At 50.9% G+C, this 19,765-nt stretch overlaps 9 protein-coding genes across 9 annotated transcripts; 3 read left to right on the top strand and 6 right to left on the bottom strand.

Annotated features, from left to right (window-relative positions):
- Positions 1-895: 895 nt before the first annotated feature.
- LAESUDRAFT_712461 (uncharacterized protein) lies at positions 896-2,443 on the top strand (the record flags this gene model as incomplete). Its single annotated transcript, XM_040906900.1, has 6 exons — positions 896-1,133; positions 1,181-1,286; positions 1,704-1,765; positions 2,023-2,102; positions 2,151-2,174; positions 2,231-2,443. 6 exons carry the CDS (start codon positions 896-898, stop codon positions 2,441-2,443), a joined length of 723 nt encoding a protein of 240 aa, XP_040767132.1.
- Positions 2,342-4,523, top strand: LAESUDRAFT_810983 (uncharacterized protein). The gene is made up of 11 exons (XM_040914275.1): positions 2,342-2,587; positions 2,646-2,680; positions 2,728-2,891; positions 2,998-3,061; positions 3,115-3,218; positions 3,268-3,367; positions 3,475-3,615; positions 3,672-3,687; positions 3,743-3,806; positions 3,860-3,894; positions 3,950-4,523. Exons 1-11 carry the CDS (start codon positions 2,541-2,543, stop codon positions 4,200-4,202), a joined length of 1,023 nt encoding a protein of 340 aa, XP_040767131.1. The 5' UTR covers positions 2,342-2,540; the 3' UTR covers positions 4,203-4,523.
- A 652-nt stretch (positions 4,524-5,175) lies between these two features.
- LAESUDRAFT_748519 (uncharacterized protein) lies at positions 5,176-7,305 on the bottom strand (the record flags this gene model as incomplete). Its single annotated transcript, XM_040911520.1, has 13 exons — positions 5,176-5,745; positions 5,837-6,019; positions 6,088-6,155; positions 6,216-6,273; positions 6,335-6,477; positions 6,529-6,637; positions 6,698-6,711; positions 6,767-6,778; positions 6,834-6,866; positions 6,925-7,006; positions 7,060-7,084; positions 7,137-7,229; positions 7,283-7,305. 13 exons carry the CDS (start codon positions 7,303-7,305, stop codon positions 5,566-5,568), a joined length of 1,023 nt encoding a protein of 340 aa, XP_040767130.1. The 3' UTR covers positions 5,176-5,565.
- A 1,500-nt stretch (positions 7,306-8,805) lies between these two features.
- LAESUDRAFT_646996 (mRNA turnover protein 4-like protein) lies at positions 8,806-9,804 on the bottom strand (the record flags this gene model as incomplete). The annotated part of the gene is made up of 5 exons (XM_040904023.1): positions 8,806-9,300; positions 9,361-9,460; positions 9,511-9,608; positions 9,659-9,717; positions 9,777-9,804. 5 exons carry the CDS (start codon positions 9,802-9,804, stop codon positions 8,806-8,808), a joined length of 780 nt encoding a protein of 259 aa, XP_040767129.1.
- Positions 9,805-10,014: 210 nt separating this feature from the next.
- LAESUDRAFT_742156 (ARM repeat-containing protein) lies at positions 10,015-11,399 on the top strand (the record flags this gene model as incomplete). The annotated part of the gene is made up of 6 exons (XM_040911177.1): positions 10,015-10,219; positions 10,304-10,437; positions 10,493-10,671; positions 10,729-10,959; positions 11,025-11,256; positions 11,316-11,399. The coding sequence occupies exons 1-6, from the start codon at positions 10,054-10,056 to the stop codon at positions 11,397-11,399; spliced, it is 1,026 nt and encodes a 341-aa protein (XP_040767128.1). The 5' UTR covers positions 10,015-10,053.
- A 266-nt stretch (positions 11,400-11,665) lies between these two features.
- Positions 11,666-12,609, bottom strand: LAESUDRAFT_647013 (uncharacterized protein; the record flags this gene model as incomplete). The annotated part of the gene is made up of 2 exons (XM_040904024.1): positions 11,666-12,161; positions 12,263-12,609. The coding sequence occupies 2 exons, from the start codon at positions 12,607-12,609 to the stop codon at positions 11,666-11,668; spliced, it is 843 nt and encodes a 280-aa protein (XP_040767127.1).
- Positions 12,610-13,792: 1,183 nt separating this feature from the next.
- Positions 13,793-14,174, bottom strand: LAESUDRAFT_551901 (uncharacterized protein). The gene has a single exon (XM_040902901.1). The coding sequence runs from the start codon at positions 14,091-14,093 to the stop codon at positions 13,830-13,832; it is 264 nt and encodes an 87-aa protein (XP_040767126.1). The 5' UTR covers positions 14,094-14,174; the 3' UTR covers positions 13,793-13,829.
- On the bottom strand, positions 13,867-14,844 carry LAESUDRAFT_723145 (uncharacterized protein). Its single transcript, XM_040908356.1, has 3 exons — positions 14,697-14,844; positions 14,374-14,616; positions 13,867-14,309 (listed from the first exon to the last, which is right to left on the bottom strand). Exons 1-3 carry the CDS (start codon positions 14,835-14,837, stop codon positions 14,256-14,258), a joined length of 438 nt encoding a protein of 145 aa, XP_040767125.1. The 5' UTR covers positions 14,838-14,844; the 3' UTR covers positions 13,867-14,255.
- Positions 14,845-16,376: 1,532 nt separating this feature from the next.
- Positions 16,377-18,338, bottom strand: LAESUDRAFT_757001 (uncharacterized protein; the record flags this gene model as incomplete). The annotated part of the gene is made up of 4 exons (XM_040912242.1): positions 16,377-16,719; positions 16,776-17,170; positions 17,228-17,584; positions 17,643-18,338. The coding sequence occupies 4 exons, from the start codon at positions 18,336-18,338 to the stop codon at positions 16,377-16,379; spliced, it is 1,791 nt and encodes a 596-aa protein (XP_040767124.1).
- Between the last annotated feature and the right edge of the window lie 1,427 nt (positions 18,339-19,765).

Here is a 19,765-nt window from a genome sequence, read left to right as displayed (position 1 = left end):
TTCCCATAAGACACCTGCCGACCAGAACACTTCCGCGGTCCCAGACATCGACGCCGGTTTGCTCGCGCCACTTCCCTCCTAGACACCGGCTACGCAGAGCGGTGCCGCCTGCGTGTGCCGTCATACAGCCGCCCTGCGACCCGTCGCCATCGCTCCTTTCGTTCTACGCGATTGCGACAGAACCCGCCTCGCAGTAGCCCGCGAAGGTCCATACGCCCTTCCAACTGCTACGTAAAAGTATATTGGTGAGTACTGGTTATTTTGCTCTCGTTTGACGTATTTTTATCTTTCTTTTCGACTACCGTCTCTTTTTATTTTCGTGCTCATTTAGGTGTATCGTATTTTTTATTGTACTGGCTTCATGCTATAATGCTATGTATGGTGATCCTGACTCCTTGCGATTGTGCCTCGTGCTGATATTTGGATGAGCCTCAACGTCTGCGAGGGATTTGTTCGGCCATTTGATAGAGCGAGTGCGAATCATTTTGATTTTGATTTTCTCGGAGTCCTCGCGAAGTTTTGCGACGGGGCCGAGATCGTGCATCGGGGCTTTGTCAGTTCTCATCTGGCAGTGGGACGGTTGCGCTGTCTCTGAAGGGTGGCTCATGAGAGGTAGATGACAGCCGGATGCATGCAGAGCTTCATGCTGGATGGACTGTTTATTCAAATGTGTGCATATATGCGCTGTTCCTGATCTGTTGAACTGTCTTTTTTCCCCATCCCATCCCTTGTCATCTTCACTGCCATCATGGCATCTCGATTTGAATCACATCATAGTATCAAACGTGCTTGCTGACTCCCGCAAAATCCCTCAGCCTGTTTGTTTTCCCCATGCATGCGCTGGCCTGCAGTCTCACATTAACAGCCTCCACCAAATTCGTGTCAAGTCTCACGAATGGCCCGCGGTGATGCTCCCGCTGCCGCTGCCTGCGAAGACGAAGCGTGTGTGCTCAAAATGCAGCCTCGCAATGACGACGGACTCGAGCCTCGAGTCGTCATCGGGGAGGTTGATGATGGGGAAGAACGGAGACAGGCGCCAACGCCCATGCTGATGTCAATGATGACAGAGCGGCGATTAGCAGTACGTGCTCGACCACTGCACGCTGCATATATTGGCATATCTTTGCCTCTTGGTAAGTGTATGTTTGTCGAATGCATCCCATCCTAACGAAATGCGCAGGTGCGCTTCGCATTGTGCCCATGCGCAATGACAATACATTCCTCGGTCCAGCTTCTACCAAAACTGCCCCGAACATCGGGGCCCCGACACTGGAAACCCGGAATTGGTAAGTGATTTGGACTAGCCGGTGCACATACTAATCGGTCGTTCTCAAGGATATGTCTAGGAAACCAATCCGGATTCCCGGACAATAGTAAACGCGCAAGACACCGCTCCGGCCAATCTCAAATGGACATCATCAGGCTTTAACACGCTGCGGCGGGAAGCGCTTCCTCCTGATTTGACCTGTGAACGCTATACCGTCTTGCGCTCTGTGCTTGCTCTCCTCCATCTCGCACGGACTGTTCGACTCTCGCCTACATGCCTTAGTCTCGTCTTTGCAGGATTTGCTCTTCATGCATCTTGTCACCACGGCAAACGTGCTGGTCGCGTCTAGTTCGCTGCATCTGCAAAACTCACTGGATCGCGCTCATTCTCGTCGCTTGTGTTTCTTGTTCTTGTCACTCGCTGTCGTGACTTGCAGTCTTAGAATTTGTACTGGCGTGACCGGCGGCTCTTCGTATCGCATTCGCAATGTACGGTACGGTATAGAAATGGGCACTCATAGTGGCTGTATTCACGATACATTGTTGTGGTTTCAAATGGATCAAAGTGGTTCTAAATGACTCAGAATGCGACTTCAGATTGAATAATGGCTCATAAGGAAGGGGATGTATTGAGAAGGGCTCACCGGCCTTGGAACAACTTGCAAAGGGAACATAGACCCTGAGACTAATTTACAATCGGACGCAAAATCTATAACCTTTTTGCAAATGCACAGAAGACCTCCGACTGGTTTACAGTTTCACACAAGTCATGCTACGAATTTAGAATCACGCATAAGACATGCGAGTGTTTCACAATCTCTCAGAGGACTTGGGTGGTCCGTTGAGGATTGGCAATTTCTCGTAAATCCCATATATATATATAGATATACGGTCGTAAGACTTGCGAGGTAAACAAGTCTTGGGTGGTTTATATACATATATATGTCTATATATTCATCTGCAGCTTTTGCTGATGTCAGCCCAAGTGGTCGCTGCATTTGCAGACGGCATTGCCCGAAGAGGAGCCTTCATGAAACCGAGGATCAGTGTGAAACTTCTTTTCAAGGGGGCGACCAACAACAAACACGCTTCAAGTTCTCAGATCAAGATCATTGGTCATGAAACGTGTCCTGTTCATCCGATGATGATCCGCAGTTCCGATGCAGTCAACTTATAGGGCATTGTGTTCACTGCGAGCACGGACTAGTTTCAACAAGATCGCTCGGCTGTAGGACTCCTGGGCCATTATCCTCAAATTCATCTCAGTATCTGCCATGTCGACGCAGCTAGTGCAGGATGAAATAAATGCGTTACGAGGAGGGCAAGTCTCATCTTCTTATTCTGGTTTATATGGCTCTTCACAGTGCATGCGCGCTCAGCGCAGTTCAAGGCTTTTTTGTTTATGCAGCAGCCGGTGCGATATCCCATTTTATCCCCGTATTTTTCCTAAATTCCTTTCAGCGGCAACAGTCTACGAATACGTCATAACGTTTGCTGAAGAAATTTTCCTGATTTGGACCCGCAGCATCACCCTCAGCAATGCGATCTTCTTGCTCAATCGTTATGTTCTGCTTTTGTTGGCGGTTTCAGAAATTTTAAACCCTTTATCCTGGTACACAGCTTTGGTGAGAAATTGTTGAATTTGCTTTCCGATGTCAATCTGATCATCCACAGAGGTGCTCCCCTCTGACTTCATGCGGAACTACTACGTCGCTGAAGATCATCTTTCATAGCTGCGAAGCTACAAACATGTTCATCGAGGCCGTTATGATCACTATGTCTATTATCGTGGCAGGTCAGCTAGACAAATGCAAGGTGCACAATAACATCATTACAGCTGCCGCATAGGATTTTCCGCTCTTCGCGTATATGCCATTGCCAATGATGGTTTCAAAGCGATTTCGGCAGTGGTTGTCCTGTCGCTTGGATTGGCCCCTGTAGCTGTCGAGCTGGTCAGTCCCGAATATTCTCATGGAATGACATAAGCCAGAATTTCAACAGTTCTTATGCATCCGAATCTCATATTATTTTGTGGTGCGACTCGGCTACTACCCACTATGCGATTACAATGCACATTTCTCCTCTTCTGTGAATACAGCGTGAGGACTACAGCATGTTTTACCAGTTTTGGCTGACTATTGTCACTGCAGACGTATGAATAGCCCTTTTATAATGTCGCAATTGTTTCTCTTCTGATCGCCATTGTAGTATTGCTGCTTGCACGAATGTGCACAACCGTAGCCGACCTAATTGTTTTGCTGTGCACGTGGGCCCGTACATACAGAATAGCAAAAGAATCCCGGAAGTCAAATGTGGGTTCATCTCTAGCAATGTTGCTACTCCGTGATGGTAAGCACATATCCACCCATGGACGATCTGTGCCTGACTTTTCTTGATACGCACAGGGACGTTATATATTACGTACGAATACAAATATCTTGGGCCTGTGCAACGCGGAGGCTCAATCAAGGGACAGGGTCTTGCTCGCTTTTTCGGTGCTCGAAATAATTCTTCTCAAATCCTCTGGTCGGCAAAGCATAGTATGTTCGTTGAGCCATATTCTATGAATTGGACGCTGATTGTCCACGCCCAGTTCGCCGGTAATTACATCAACGCGTTCTCCATTCCGTATGCAGTCGTCCGTCGTGCTCGCTGCATCACTGTAGGACTGATAAACCCTCAGGCTCTCATCGATTCTCATCAATCGCTTCCTGCTGAACCTTCGCCAAGCCTCAAACAAAGCCGCTGGTCTTGGTGCCCATTCCAACGCGATCACACTACACTTGCAGAGCACCCAATCTTCATCTCGAATCGTCGGTAACATGGGCGAACATTTGGAATATAACTCCGACCTCAGGTTCGCCGACATGCTCGAAGAGGATAACGTCGAGGACACCGAGGATAGAAACGGATGGGATGCCAGTGAAGAGATATAGAAAATCATTCAAATGTCACAGAGGTGCTGTGTGTACCACCGCACCCCAGGCCCCAAACGTAGACCTTTGAAATCCAAGGCAGGCTGGGAGGAAGAGAGCCTGGAGGGGGGGGTCAGTGTATCCAAATGTACAGAGAGGCGACGAGCCTGAGTCACACGAGATATGCACATCTTTGCTGCGTAACTAATATTGATTTTGCTTCTTTCAAGCGCTTTCCGCCTCCATCTAATCCCCTTACGCAGTGATAGCACATTGATTGATAGGAAATAGCTGATCTGAGGAGTATTTCTGCGCAGGATGATAATCATATGGCAATGGGCATTCATACGGTGCTATCCAGCGCCACGGTCCGGTGGCGTGAGATCCCGGCAGGCTTGCTGTGGCGTTCGCGATGCATCTTGCTTTTAGTGGTCGGCGGTGGCAAACGTTTGCTGTTCGCGGGCCCGGGTTGCACCATCGTGGATCATGGGCGTGAGGCCCGAAATCCGAGGAGCCGTCAATTGCAGCGAGGTAACAATTATATCCACTCGGAGCCTGCGGCCGGTTCGAAGGAAATGTGGTGTCTGCCCACCACAAATATTAACCTATTCACATCCGGCGAGCAGGATCCAACATCCTGTATATGTATTTTTTTCTGGTGCTAAAATCCACACATTGACGCAGTGTCCCAATGTCAGCACTACGGCCGACAGTTGGCGTCTTTCACAATTCGTCGACATCCTTTGCGTTTGAGCTTAAGTTTGACCTCGTGTTGATGGCGCGAATGAACATTCAATGTACCATTGTTATGTGTTGAAACAAATCTTATCTAGTCCGACAATTTGCACATTTGTTGCTTTGAGTCTTCCTAGGGCACACGACGCCAACGGAACGGATGAATGAGTTCGACCTCATCCCGGAATATGACTCCACCACAGTAGTTACCGCACGGGCTAGGGCCTGAGCGAATGAATAACAAACAAGGCGTTGACGAAGCTCACGAGTGTACATACTGACGACTACAGCTATCAAGGGTAGTACCATTCAAGTATCCCTACAAGGTGACGCAGTTCCAGTTCCCAAAAGGTAAGAAATGTGACAAATACAACAACCCAACATGGTACAAATCATTCATCCATCCGCCAACTTGATTGCAAGGGGAAGAAAGTCAAAGAAGAGCGTAAGAAAATTGCGGAGTAACGCAAGGGGTCGCTAACGATATCGCCAAAAGATATCAACATGTACTCGCCTATGCGAGCATCACGATTCAACGCATATATCCACACAACGTAGTTTCCAACTATCCTTGCAATCACATGTTCTTTCCTTCCATCCGGTTCCTTGTCATTTGAAGCCCGTCGCTGTTGCTGTGCCAATATGTCGCTCACTCTTGGGCGGATGGCCTCGGAGGGACAGCTCCCACGCTGAATCTGGCTGTCTTCTCTGACGGCTGACGGACGGGCATCGCATACGACTTTAGAGCATCCGACGGACTCGGCAACGGCGACTTATCCATCACGTCGATCATCTCGTGGGACTCGACGTCAATGAAAACTTCCTGGCCCTGCAACCAACAAAGAATCAAATGATTCGTCAGCGCTTCGGCCAAAGAGGACGAGAGGGGAGAAAGAAGTCACAGGATTCATCACACTGACCCGCTTCCCCATGTCGCCATGCATGCTGAGACCTTTCATGTTCGCTCGGCTGATCTCGCTCGCGCCAGTGCTCGCACCTACATTCCCGTACTTCCATCCAGCGCGCGAGTTGAGACTTGACATCAGCGAATTCGTGTACAGCTTTGAGAGAGGCAAGTTGAAAATCAGGTGTAAACCCGCGGGCTATATGCGTAGCATAATATGGAAGACGTGAGCAGCAGAGATACCAAAAATCAGAATTTATCACTAACCGTAGCGAGGAAAAGGATAAGATCAATAATGGCACATAAAGCGGTGATCAAACCGGTCTGGACAGTCACTACAGCATTTATCAATGTTATGAGTCTGCCAAGTAATGCCGTATCGATTGAGTACTGACGTCTGATGATTTTGTTGACGATGTCATCAGTCTGAGAAAACCCAGTTCTGTGCTTTCTCTACAAGGATATAGAGGCGTATATAGTGAATTACGGTTAATAAAGAAGGATTGTTGCATACCAGGTGCCAGACAAGCGCCGTCGTGATCGCGGAGTCGGCGACAGCCGAGAACGCGAGCCAGATGATGACGATCACCTCGAACTGCTGGAAGTGAGTAAACTCCGGTATCATGCCCACGGCGATCGATGTGCCGAGACCGCCACCTAACTCATCAATTCAGTGTCGAGTAGAAACAGTAGAAATGTGGAACATACACCATTGGCAGAAGGAGCAGAACATGATGAACAGTACGGCAGGGATACTACCAGTGAGAACTTTGACACGCCAAGCGAAGAACATCTGTACAAACATGGCGATGAATGCCTATGAACAATATCAATAATCGAACCGCTTCGTGAAATGAGGTGCTTGAGATATCCGTACCGTCATCGCAGGATCTAGAGATGATGGCCGGTCAGCAAGTTCATATGGAAAATCCGGTGTCGCAATCACCTGTGCCGAAGACTAGTACGTATGTATCAGCATTGATATCTTACTATCAGTGTAAGCTATTGCTCACCCCAAGATGCATAGTTTAAACTCTTGATATCGCCTGCCAGGATCGATTATGAGTGCATGTTCCCGCATGTATGTGTTGATCACACACGTACCGAAGCCGTTCACCAAAGGCATATACACAAACGCGATGTCAAAGGCGCAGTTCAGTGTGTCGCATAAGAAAAGGAGGCCGACCTGCACGTGAACCTAAATGATTACGCAGAAACAAACGAACAAAGAGCACTCACGAATAATTTCATCCATAGCTTGTCACTGGAGCTCAAAGTCAGGTCGCAGTCCCGTCAGAGGCGTGTATATCACGTACCGTTTGTACACAGTGAAGTACAGGAACGTTTGTGTGATCATGATGCCATACAACAGGATGTTGAGGACGCAGCCGACGAAGATGGGGCCATAACTGTCGCATGCGATGAGTGTTCAGCGTTCCTGATTGTAAGACAGGATACACACGTCTCTACCGCTGGGGAAGGCATCACCGGTATCGTCAAATGATTGTTCGCAAAGGTATATCAATCGTATGAATGCGTATACACGGTCGCAGGTGAAGTATCGCTGGAGGGTGTCACCAGGAGGGGAATGGAGAAGGGGAGAGAGGAGAGGCGGGTGCGGACAGAGACCCACTCGAACATGCCACGGCTTATATATATCGGCTGTATGAACATCGGGGACGGCCGTGCAGGAATTCGTCACAGGATGATTGACGTTGGGCAAGCTTGAACCACGCGAGTTGCCATACGAGGCAGGAAATGGATAAGTGTGACATGATCGAGCCACGAGGATACCAACCTGCCACTGGCGCCTGCCGAGATCGGCCATCCCGTCATGGAAGTCATCATAATAGAGGGCATTCGCAGGGAGATGTACCGTAAGTGTCTTTTGCATTCAGTTTTTAGGCATGTCTTCTCAGCGCTGTCAGAAACATTTCAGACATACACGACGAAAAAGACGGACATTCCGCAAGTGTGGAGCGTACCAAGTCGTGCAGCTCTTGTGTGAGAAACGCGAGGCCTTGACTGGAGAGACGCTATAATCTTAGCTACGAGACTTTTGTTTTCTACGGCATTCTAATATTGTCTCGTGCAAAGGTGCTTCCACAGGAATACTTTCGCCAAAGCGTAGATGATACATGTTCAACTTGCATCAAATCACACTATTCGCGAAGGGTGGCCACATGGGAAAGCGGGGAAATGTCAATAACGAGACTCAGAGCAGAATCCAAGTCTCTCACCCAATGTATACCAATGCGGCGCACATCATATAATGTCAAATCAAAGTCATAATAAGAACGACAGCTATATCAGCTAGCATCAGTGCCGGGGATTCAGAGAAAGATTCTCTCACGCCCGTAGAGGCATCTTCCGCGAATGCACATGTCCTCACGCGAGCTATGCCATACGTTCGATGGGATGAATGCTTGTGCAGGATGCCTAGGCCGGTATAGCCTATGGTGGAAGGACTAAATGACCGCGCATGGCGGGCTTGGTGTTGCAGCAGTTCGAAATGCATCCAGATGGCGCAAATCACGGTGCCACACTCTCCAATGTGCCACATCTGCCGATTTCATATCTGCGGCAAAAATTCACGAAAATATATTTTGAGGTGGGCTCCATTAGAGACAATGAAATTGAACAGCGCATCAGTAAGAGACATGATTTGAGGAAATCTCACCTGCACGCAACGCGTACGGCGCCAAGGCTTGGAAGGCGAGTTCAGACATCGAAAGAACCTTAGAGGTGCCACAAGACCAGATAAGTGCGTAGCCGAACAAGTCACCTGTTGAGCATGAGCGAAACACGAAGAGAACACTTGGATTCGAATGTGCGAGGTGTGGCCCAAGTTACGCTGAACCGACAGCAAACTACAATTCGGAGTGTCAAGCAGCAATTTTCCGCATGGGGTAAGATAGATGGTAGCTCTGGCGCAATGCAACACACACGGAGAAAAAGACCAAATACCGAGCGAGACGAATAGCCCTACTCACTCATCAGCTCATCCGCCTCCTCCCCCTGCTCCTGCTCCCCATCCGCCTCCTCGCCCGTCTTAACCTCATCCTCCGCGATTTCCGTCTCGCCCAACTGTACGACCTCCCCATTCGCGGCCTCCCACCTAGCCCTTAGTCCCACCCTAAATCGCACCATCTTGATGCCCACGAGTTTCAGCAGCTGCGCCTGCTCTGCGTTGAGCGTCTTTCCCTCCTCGCACACCGTATGCGGAGTCTCGAGGGTCGGCACGCCCCGTTGCATCTTTGTGCGCAGGCCGAGCTTGCGCAGCTGTGCTTCTTCGTTGTGCGGGAACGGCTCGGGAGGCGTTGAATGCTGCTGCATGACCGGCCCCGCGGGAAGCGTGACGGTGCGGGAGGCCGTGTTGCCTGCGCGCGCGAAATCGGGCTGCTTGAAGTCGTCGAACCATGCGATGACCTCGTCCGGTGGTGTGGACGTGAAAAAGAGGCCAACTTGGCCTTTTATTTGCTGGTGTGGCCGTTCAGCACCCAAGGATGTTAGAGACACAATGTGGAGTCTTTGAAATACCTTGGCTAATCTATGCAATCCCATGCGGTACTCCTCCTCCGGTGTTGTGCCTATAGCCTTCGCCATGACTGCCCCTCGACCAAAGAACATCCGTGCAGAGCTAGTTGCAAGTCAATTATGGTCCTACTACTTAGTAGAAAGGATGCGTACTCTTTCCATAGTTTTCGCACAGTTTTGAGATGCGAATTTCGCATGTTCCCCACCTCGAACAACCAGCAGTACTCCCATTTGTCTGCATTTTCTTGCACCTGCACCCGCCGGTCAGCTCAGACCGGCCTACATTGACAAACTCTCGCACCTCCTTTAGCAGTGCATTTTTATGTTCCCTGGTCTTCTTGGTGACCTTTGTCAGGGACACTACGAATGGCCCTCAATGAGCAACCCGCCATACCATCCTCCCACCGAGCGGTCCTCACCGACTTTCGAGCGCTTTGACTTGGGCATGGCTTCACTTTACCAAATGTATCGTACTCGTACACAGGCAAGAAGAGATAGCCCAGAAACGACCGAAAGAGGTATCCAGCCAGAACGACGTCTGCTGTTTTTCAAGCAGTGGCGCAAATATGGAATGCAGATGCAAGTGCGAGCGCCCGTACCGATCTAATCAAAATTTGGTCCTTTTATCTAATCTTCCTCCTTAATTCCATTTTTCATCGTTTGTTCTACTTTATTGTCTCCACGTTGTCTGCAACGATGGGTACACAGGCCGACGCACCCAGGGTCTCGCCTTCGACGCTCACTGCTCTCGAGGATGCTCTGCTCAACACCGCCGGGAACGTCCCTCTGCACAACCGCTTCAGGGCCCTCTTCACGCTCAAGGCACTGAAGAATAACGAAGCTGTCAAGATCATCTCAAAGGGTGCGCAACATGCATCAATGCGATCCGGGTATCTGGGTTCTCTATGATTCAATGGCGCTGATTCTTCACCTGCCTTCCTACTAGCATTCTCGGATGACAGCGCACTCCTGAAGCACGAGCTCGCGTACTGTCTTGGCCAGATGAAGAACGGCTCTGCGCTTCCCGTGCTTGAGGACGTCCTCTCAAACGAAAGGGAAGATCCGATGGTGCGGCACGAGGTGCGTAAGTCGCGGTCCTTCACCCTCCCATTCCTGGAAGCTCACGCGAGGACAGGCCGCTGAAGCCATGGGCGCGATCTCCTCGACCTCTTCTATACCTCTACTCCGAAAGTACCTGTCGGATTCGAATCGAAGTGTCAGTGAGACATGCGAGATTGCGTTGGCGAAAATCGAATGGGACAACTCGGACGAAGGCAGGAAGCATTGGAGTTCTGCTGCATCCTCATCAGATCAGTACGCGGCTGTCCTTACTTTCCTGAGGTTTTTCTTGCTTAATAAATTGCTCGCTAGGACATACACCTCAATAGACCCCGCACCTCCCTCATCAAAGCTACTCTCAGGCAATGCAGCTCCGCAAGATGCCTCAGAAGAGAACATCATCAGCCTACGCGCTGCGCTTCTCGACAAGTCCCGCTCACTATTCGAACGGTATCGCGCAATGTTCGCACTACGCAATATCGGCACACCAGCTGCCGTCGACGCGTTAGCAGCTGGCTTCTCTGACGACAGTGCTCTCTTCAAGTACGTTCTCGCACCCACATCTCCATATCACATGGTCCCATTCATCACCATTATGCTCTTCTCAGACATGAGATTGCATTCGTCTTCGGTCAACTTCTCTCCACCCATTCGGTTCCGTCTCTCCTCACCATCCTCCAAAACCCAAATGAGTCCGACATGGTTCGACACGAAGCTGCCGAGGCCCTTGGAGGCATCGCCACGCCTGAGGTCCTGCCCTATCTCAAGGAGTGGATGCAGCGACCGGATTCGCCGAGGGTCGTCCGTGAGAGCTGTCAGGTCGCGATTGACATGTGGGAGGTGCGTCATGTACTGGTTATCCTCAATTGCTCATCCATTGACTTTGAATCTCACTGCAGTATGAGAACTCGGGCGAGTTCCAGTACGCCAATGGCTTGAGTGATGGCTCCACTGCCGGTGCTGTGGAGGCAGTTGGGGCATGACGTTGTATAATTATCTGATCGCATAGTTTGTGTATCTTCTACTGGATTATTTGCGCACATACGTTTGACTGTATTTCTAGATGCATTGGCGCTCCTGAAATTTATAGCCTCGCATCGACGTTATGTGAAATGGCCATTTCTTTCCGACGACATATCGTGGCATATAATTCGCTAATCACTGCTCCAGGAGCAGAGGCCAACAGTCAACACACCGGCACGACAAATATACAGAGAAAACGCAAGATTCTAGATACAACTGCGCCACCTCACTCGGTATCAAACACCAGGCACCTAATCTCAATGGACTCTCTATGCGGCGCCTCCGGCGAGCTCGTCGGATCCGGGAATGCGGAATGCGGCGTCAGCCTCGCCCTGTCTACCTCCGAGTCGTAACACTTGATCAGCGTCACCTCCTCCGGCGTTTGGTTCGACAGATAGTACCAGTGGTGGTCCGGGTTGTAGCGTACACTGAACGTGCTGCCCTCGCGGTGTGGATAGATAAACCGGACCGAAACTAGATCATGTTCCGTATCGAGGTAACGCCAGTCGGAAACGGCGAGGGGCTTGTGGGCGACAGGGTGGTGTATCGGCCGCCAAACGTTGATGATGCGCACGCGTCCCTTGAGAAGACGGTCGGCTTCATCTCCGAGATGATAATGCACGCGCTTGACAGATGCATCGAAGGTCTGGTCAATGTGGACGCGTTCCTTTGAGGGGGCGTTCGTCAAGAATGAGCCTATCGTAGTCATTGTCAACTCACCACTGGGCCTCGATTTAACGGTCCAGTAATGCCTTCTTGCGGCTTGCGCCTGGAACGAAAGTGAGTACAGAAATGTCATCATTGTGAAATCAGACGAGCTGACCTGATGGTATGGTCAAAAATATAGACCCGTTTAGCACCAACCTCGCGCTTCAGAAGCTCCTCAACCTCTTTGTAGTACACAGTCTTGATCCTTTCATCGTCATCGAATTCCTTCTCAGCACTGACATGCTTGACAAACTGAAAACCGGTCGTGTCAATCGAGTACTCCGACTCTCTGCCTCGTGCATCTTGGATGACTACGGGATGAGGGTCGAGGCCGATGTTGTTCTGCGGCTTTCCCTCTGGAGGCGTCTCGACGTACTGGAACGGAGCCTCGTTGCCTACAGGGGCATAGTAATTGAGAGTGGTGGGTACGTCATGAGGAGTAAGGGTCGCAGCGGTGGCCATGATGCAGTTGCTTGGGAACGATTTGCACTTCGTCCACTCTCCCGGCTGGTTATATAGCTGCATTCTCCTCCGAGAGTTTGTAATGATATGCTCAGTCAGCAGTTCCCGCACTGTAGCGTCATTGCCACCGCAATCAATCGTTCACAGGGACGGCCGCTGAGACGCTCTGGTGAGGTGATTGTCGTGCTTTGGAAGTCTTCTGACGCCACTTCTACAGTGTTCATGTGAGCATTCTCGAGGCCCGGAATGGCTTCATAATACATGGTATTGCTTAGTAAGGAAGCTCCAGGCTGCGATGCTATTCTGCGGTCCTCGGGAAATTACTCATCCACGGAAGCAAAGCAGATTTGTGATGCACTCGAGTGCTCGTCCTTGGTAGTTCGTCATCCCGCATTCGCATTCCTAAAGAATGATGGCAGCATTTAATAGCAGGCAGCGTTGGCCATTCGCTGGTACTTAGGAGGCAGGCGATCGATCGAACACACTAATAGGCTTGGCATTGCACAGATACTTCCGCTATACGATGGTCGCAGCTCATCTTTTAACCTTCTGAATGTTTGAATAGCATGGGAATCGCATCGTCGGAGTGAGTAATATCCCGCTCATGTTTATGAAGAGCCAGCTCTATCTGATAACTAAGTACAGCTTGTAGGTTTGTGAGTCGACACGCAAATGATGCATTGATACTCGGAGTGTGTTTCGATAAGGAGTAAATCACCCCAGGGTCACGTACGCACTGTGATATGACACACACGCTCGCAAGTGAGAGTGCGCTGAACCCGCATATGCCTTCGGGCACTGCGCGACGGTTTGTCGTCTGAGGTCATATGAGTGTTGTTCGAGTGTTGGTGGAAACCGGAACGCACTTACTGCCACTCCTATCGTCACTAAAGAGCGATCTTGTATCGCTTTTGTTATCGACGTACATCACATATCGTGTCGCTCTAGGCTAAATTGGCCGCCCTTGAGCGACTCAAGTCCACTGACTTGGGTATTTCTTCAACGCAATGGATTTTGAGCCGAGAAACCCTGTGCATCCGGGCAAGTCATTTGAGGTCTCTTTGACAGTGTATTCCACGCATATGAATAGTTTCGGTATCATTAGTTTCATCCGGCTTTCGAGGTAAATGTTTGCGGTATCTCGGTGACACGAACGCACGATTCAGCTGGACGATCTACCTACTACTAACCGATTTCTCGATCGAGCATATTTGCATGTGTCATTTCCCAGAGTTTTTGGCCCTTGAGCTTGATGATTGACCAAGAAAATTGCAGGCCATGAATTGCAAGTGAAAGAAACAGTAGAACAGGTTGGTCGCGCGCAACCGCAGCAGCGTGCACATTAAAATGGAACAGGCGTCACCGTGAAAGATTTGAAACAACGGGTCGAGCTCACAGGGGCCGAGCATCGGGCTAGCACATAGTCCGGGGATTGAAGAGCGACACAGTATAGTTGTGCCAAATGAGTTACTTCGGAGTAACATTATTGATTTGCTTCCTATTCAACCAAAACTACTAGTACTATAAGGGATGGTCGTTCAATACTAATGTGGGCATGAATAGGTCATCAAGATACTATCGAGAGAGATCAATCAGTAGTAATCAACAACGTCTGAGGTCATCGAGCAGCTATCGAATCATTAAGTTCAAGCAATCATGATCGTCTCATTCGCTGTCTGCAAGTAAGGTTGTGGGCTAGCCTGCATCCCACACATGATCAGCATCACCTGCAACATCGCACACTGACTGCCAATCTGTACTTACGCCGACAAGCACGAAGTGGGTGGCGCTCAGAACGGCCTCGCCTGAAGCAAAACCCGCCGGAATCGGAACGGTGAAGTTCTCGTACGGATAATAGTCGCCAGACTGGTAGGTGGGATTGAACGGGCCAGTGTAGAGAGTGTTGCCGAGACGCTCAATGGGATCAAAATTAGCGCAGCCACCGAAATCCGCACAGGAGATGAGATTGATAGCAAGGCCGACTTCGACTGAACCAGTGAGACTGTCCTATAATGCGCCAAATATATTAAAAAGAAATAGAAGATGAATGAGTGCACAATATGCGTGGAGATCTTTTGAGAACGCACCGGCTTGTCAATCCGCACAATGAGGTCGCTACCTGCACTGACAGTTGTTCCGGACACAGGCTGACTAATGTCAATGTTCTGCGCAAATGCAGAGGCTACAAAACAGCCGAGAGTGGCAAGACGTTTGATAGAGGCGAGCATAGCGTGAATGAGCACTGGGGTGGCGACCTGGTCAGAATTGTGGGACCTGCCGTCGTGGGTTATATATGCGCTCATCTGCCGATTGTGACCGTTGTAGTGCGCTGCCCGTTTCAAGTCGATGATCAATAGAGAGCACCGCATAATTCGAGGTCGATTGGTCATAAGGCGGGCAATGCTTGCCGTAATTTGCGATAGATAGCTTTTCAGAGGCATCGGGATTCGGTGCCTCATCCAGCAATGATGGATTCTAACAGAGTCTCTAAAGATATAAAGTTGGCCGGGCACTGTTACTTTGCATAGCACGTTCGTGGGCTGCAGATGATCTTCACCTGCGCTCGTTTTGACCTTTTCGTACTGCCATACCTGCTTGGATTAAGTGCCATTATGATAGGAATGCAAGGGCGGACTGATAGCCCTTCAACAAGGGCAAATTCTCCGTTGACGTATATGAATCCGGTCGTGGATGCAGATTTCATATAGATGAGGAACCGTCAAGTTGATTGGTAGGTGGCTTGCGTCACCAAAGCAAAATATGCTCAGTGTGTCATCGGGTGACACGCACCTTGTGTTAAGCCATCTTCAGCGCTGTATTGAAACTCTCGAAATTAGTGGGCACCAGTGCCATCAGCTTAAGCGCGTGAATGTCCCACAACAACTGTGAGCGCTAGAAAAAAATGACGGACAGGAAAAAGTCTGCAAAATGTTGCATCATTACGATATTCATCTTCGTTCCTCGATACAGGTGAACGCACTGGCAGCGCAATGTTTTGACCAAATGAGCCAACTCTGAAATCGTGTCATTCGATTTAAGAACACTCACGTCCTTATCTGATATCGATACTGAAGTGTCAATGCAGCACCGACCTGTGGCATACAATGGATGGAATCCGATGATCCAAGACCTTATCCGGAGCACGCTTCGGCGCAATTGGCAATGCTTGTGAATGGGGCTATGTCGAAGGCAGATATACTGAGAATCACTCATCGATTCTAGCTACAATGACCATCATAAGCCGAAGGAGATCGAAGGACCGGAGCACGGAGAGACTTACTATTTCTCTAATGCACCATAAAATACATAGCATTCTGAAGCATAGGATTGCTGCCCCGAACGCTGATTACTAAGGCGTAGGATGCATGATCACCGCGAAGAAAATATCTGATGACCTACCAGGTCCTGCAGTGGGTCAAGAGGTAGCTCGAACAGTACTGAGCAAGCATCGCGAATTCGGCGCGCTAGGACGACGATCGCGTCACGCTCTCGCCACCGGCTGGCGCCATGAGCTTTCAAAGTTTCTTGTGCTGGCTTCGACAGATATCAACTAGTAGTGCAGCCGTTCAGCAAGTGGTAGACTCGGCCGCGGATGCGTCGACTGCTTCTTCCACTTCGGCGTTTCCGGCAAAAGCACGAAGTTGTGTCGAGCCCCCAGATCTGTCTCGGTTAATTTGCTCCAGTCGTCTCTGTTCAGCAGCACCATGGAAGTTGTTTAAATGCAATGTATCAATTTCCACCAGTGATTATGTGTGGTAGGCGACATATTAAAGCGGTACAGTCACATGGCGCACAAGAAGAATAAGGACGAGTATGAACGCAAGCACAGCAAGGATGACATGGAAAAACAGAAGCTCTCCACGAATGCCCTTGACGACACCTTGAATCCGGGCTACTGCGTCCTTGACGCCTTCCAAACCCAGAGCACGCCGGGCTTCCACCAGTTCGCGGCAGCTCCTCCATCCCGGACATGCATGGTCGGCCCGTGCAAGGGCAAAGTCAATGATCACGAACCTTGCCCAGCCCTTTCTCAGTACGTTCCTCGTCTCAAAGTCGTTGTGTTGTATCTTGTTCAGGTGGAGAAGCCAGAGCTGGCAATAGAGTAAAATCCTATAGTGTTTCGTCAGAGGACTGGGTCCGAGCCTGACATACTCCGTGACACGCACCTCTCTATGAGCTCTAGCGATGAGAATCTCACCCCGAGATCGGCCAGCGAGGTGCCTTCGTAGGAGAATGCAAGGACCCGCCCACCATGCCAGTCATAAGCCCCATAGAAATGCGGCGTGACAAGCCTGCAGAGCCGTGGCAAATGTTCATAGATTTGCCTTTCATCTTCCAGGAGTCTGCATACGCCCACGTCCTCCCCGTTCAATAGATTCGGGAACTTGAGGACCAGGTTCGTGCTCGGCGATGTATGAACAATCGACCACCTCCCCACATCAGTACGATCGATTTTAACGAACGGGGTGGATCCGCCAGCCTTCGTGAGAAGCGGGCAGTCGGCGAGAGTGAGATTAATTGGCTGGAAGTGGGGAATGTGAACGCTCATCCTGATGATAGGCTGAGGACGGCAATCAGAATAGCAGACACAAGTGAAACCAGACACTGATCAGCTTACCTGGTGGTTGAGCCTGGCAGATAGGAGAATTCCGTCATCGGTTTCTTGCCTTCCCATTGGTGGCAGCGGCACATTATCTTCTGGAAGACGTCTGAGGTGAAGCACTTGCATCAGGGTTTCGTCTGTATCATCGACGGTCAGAAGCATATAGACAAGTGCACCCCAGAGCGCCAGATATCTGTCAAAATCCGGTTGTCGTGCATCCTCGTTCAGGCCATTTCGACTGAAAGGATGGGTGTCAGAGATGTAGAAGACGGGTCTCCGGTCGTGAAGGTAGGAGATATAGATGACGACATATCTGTCTCCGCCAAAAATGACTGCCCAACGCGTCTTGCCTATGGCGGCCGCAGAGGCAAGCTAGGTGCACAAGGGTCTCAGTGTGCTGATCAGAGCTGAAGGGAAAGGACAGGTGAACCTTGAGGAGAATAGCGTGAGCACCTGTGAAGGGTGGTCCCTTGAGCGGTTCCTCGAAAGGCGATACAGAACCTCCCATTTTCTGGATCTCCTGGATGAAGCCGTCCACATCATTTTTGAATGCGTCGGCGGCCTTGTTCTCCCCCAAGATGACAACCTTGTCTGTGCCCCCTATGCAGAAGATTGTGTCGGGTTTGTATGTGCAATCCGGAAGCACGAAGTTGTTCCATGTCCTGTCTACAATTTGTGACGTGATTGACTTGTATGCCTTCACAACAAGGTTGGAAATGGCAACCATGCTATTGTTGCAGTCGTCTTCGTAGCGGGTATGCAACGTTGAGTCTTGCAAGGTCTCCTGCATCGATTCAAAACGCGAGAGCACGCTCTTCCCCTTGGGCGCGTAAGTCGTCTGATTGGCTTGATTCGCATATTGTCCCTCGTTCAACTTCCCTATGAGCCCATCCCGCATATGCTTGGACAAGTCGCTGACGTGCGATATACGAATAGGGATATCCTTGGTGTCGGGTGCATAGTCGTATTTGGTAGTGGTGTGCTTCTCTGTCTCTGCTAGCGTGCTCTGATCGATATTTCCGTACTCGACGACGAGAGTGTCTTGCAGATGACTGTCGGGAACGAGAAGGTCGCGCCAGCTGAGAGCTGTCGGTGTGGATGCGATAGCACCACCGTCCGTCATCATGGTCGTTGCGTGACGTCGTCGCTGTGGTCGACGTTGCAGACCGTGGCCACGCAGCGAGGAGAAAAGCCTGAGACCAAACGGAAGGACGAGGACGACGGGGAGGTCAAGTCGCCGCGGCAGGGTGGATTGCAGTTGCCTGCAGAGGCTTGAGCTGCGGCGGGGTGCGGATCGAGATACGAATGGAAGTAGAGAGAGTTCCACGAAAGGAGGGTAGGTTCCAGGAAGAGAGAGACTAGCACCGACTGGTAGCCGAGGATAAGCGATGCACAGCAGTGACTACGAGAGCACAGACATTGATGATGCAGTGGCTGAAGCGCTCACTTCCCTCCACCCCGACTCTCGTCCTCCTCCTGCCTTCTCACCATCCTCTTTCCCCGCCGACCATGTCTCCGTCGTGCAAGCACTCCTTGGCCTCCGCGCACCGACGCGTGAAGGAGAGACTTCGTGGATCGTCTCCGCATCAAGAGACAGTCTTGCTTGGCGAGAAGGCGAGATAGCATGCGTGTCTGAGCGACCACGACCCACTCGACACCTCACAAGAGCTCTCCTTTCTCGAGTCGTCCCACACTCAGCTCGCCACCTACCACGCCGTCATGCGCATCAAGCTCGCGCTCTCCATGGTCTGCCGTGAGTGGAACGCGCTCGCCCGGCCCTTTCGGTACGAGTTCATCTGGATTAGCCGCGCCACACAGGCACAACTCCTCGTGCGCACGCTCGTTACCGAGTCGTTCCAGTACCCCTACTCTTGCGCCAGTGGCAAGTACCTCCGCCGCCTGCACATCGAGACGCTCGCTCTCGAGCGCTGCTCCCCAGCCGATCTCCGCACCATCCTCGAGTTCGCGCCCCACCTATCCATCTTCTCCGATCACCGCTCCGTCCGCCGGAGTCTCCTGGAAAACCCGTCAGACCCACGATGTAGCCCGGAGGAGATCTTGAGGCTGGTTGCACATCCAAAGATCCGACGCCTCAGCTGGACCTGCTACGACGACCGCCCCTTCCAGCTGCGAATGCACCCGCTTGAATGCAACCTCACGACGCGACTCGAGTATCTCGAGCTCTCGTGCTACTCTCCGCACTTCCGCGCCATCCTCGCCGAGTCCTTGGAGATGCCGAGACTCATGAACCTCTCCGTCGTCTCTTCCGACTTCAGCTACACCGGACCTGGTTTCGCACAGTTCTTCCAGGCGCACGGAAGCAAGCTCAGCCAGCTCGAGCTCGGGCACTCGTCTGCGATCATCGAGGAGCACTACCTCACCACGCCACATCACGTGCTTCAGTTACAGCAGAACGCGCACGCGTTGCGCCCGATCCCGCTAGCGGATTGGTGCCCGAATCTCCGCGAGTTCATATGCTCCGCTGACGCCGAGTGGCACTGGCAGTCGCCTGACTGGATCGCGCCACATATCCTCCTCCCTGCGCACCCACGT

Source organism: Laetiporus sulphureus (assembly GCF_001632365.1).
Source record: "Laetiporus sulphureus 93-53 unplaced genomic scaffold LAESUscaffold_8, whole genome shotgun sequence".
NCBI lineage: Eukaryota > Fungi > Basidiomycota > Agaricomycetes > Polyporales > Laetiporaceae > Laetiporus > Laetiporus sulphureus.
This window is presented reverse-complemented; position numbering and strand designations above follow the sequence as displayed.

What these genes read in the sequence shown, in the direction of transcription:
- LAESUDRAFT_551901 (XM_040902901.1), bottom strand. Translation starts at nt 14,093, where the DNA reads ATGTTACTCCGAAGTAACTCATTTGGCACAACTATACTGTGTCGCTCT.
- LAESUDRAFT_810983 (XM_040914275.1), top strand. Translation starts at nt 2,541, where the DNA reads ATGTCGACGCAGCTAGTGCAGGATGAAATAAATGCGTTACGAGGAGG. An exon ending in CCCCTGTAGCTGTCGAGCTG is followed by an intron (nt 3,219 to 3,267) that starts GTCAGTCCCGAA and finishes GAATTTCAACAG; the next exon opens with TTCTTATGCATCCGAATCTC. An exon ending in CCTCTGGTCGGCAAAGCATA is followed by an intron (nt 3,807 to 3,859) that starts GTATGTTCGTTG and finishes GTCCACGCCCAG; the next exon opens with TTCGCCGGTAATTACATCAA.
- LAESUDRAFT_723145 (XM_040908356.1), bottom strand. Translation starts at nt 14,837, where the DNA reads ATGCTCGCCTCTATCAAACGTCTTGCCACTCTCGGCTGTTTTGTAGCC. An exon ending in TTGTGCGGATTGACAAGCCG is followed by an intron (nt 14,617 to 14,696) that starts GTGCGTTCTCAA and finishes GGCGCATTATAG; the next exon opens with GACAGTCTCACTGGTTCAGT. An exon ending in CCCACTTCGTGCTTGTCGGC is followed by an intron (nt 14,310 to 14,373) that starts GTAAGTACAGAT and finishes TGTGGGATGCAG; the next exon opens with GCTAGCCCACAACCTTACTT.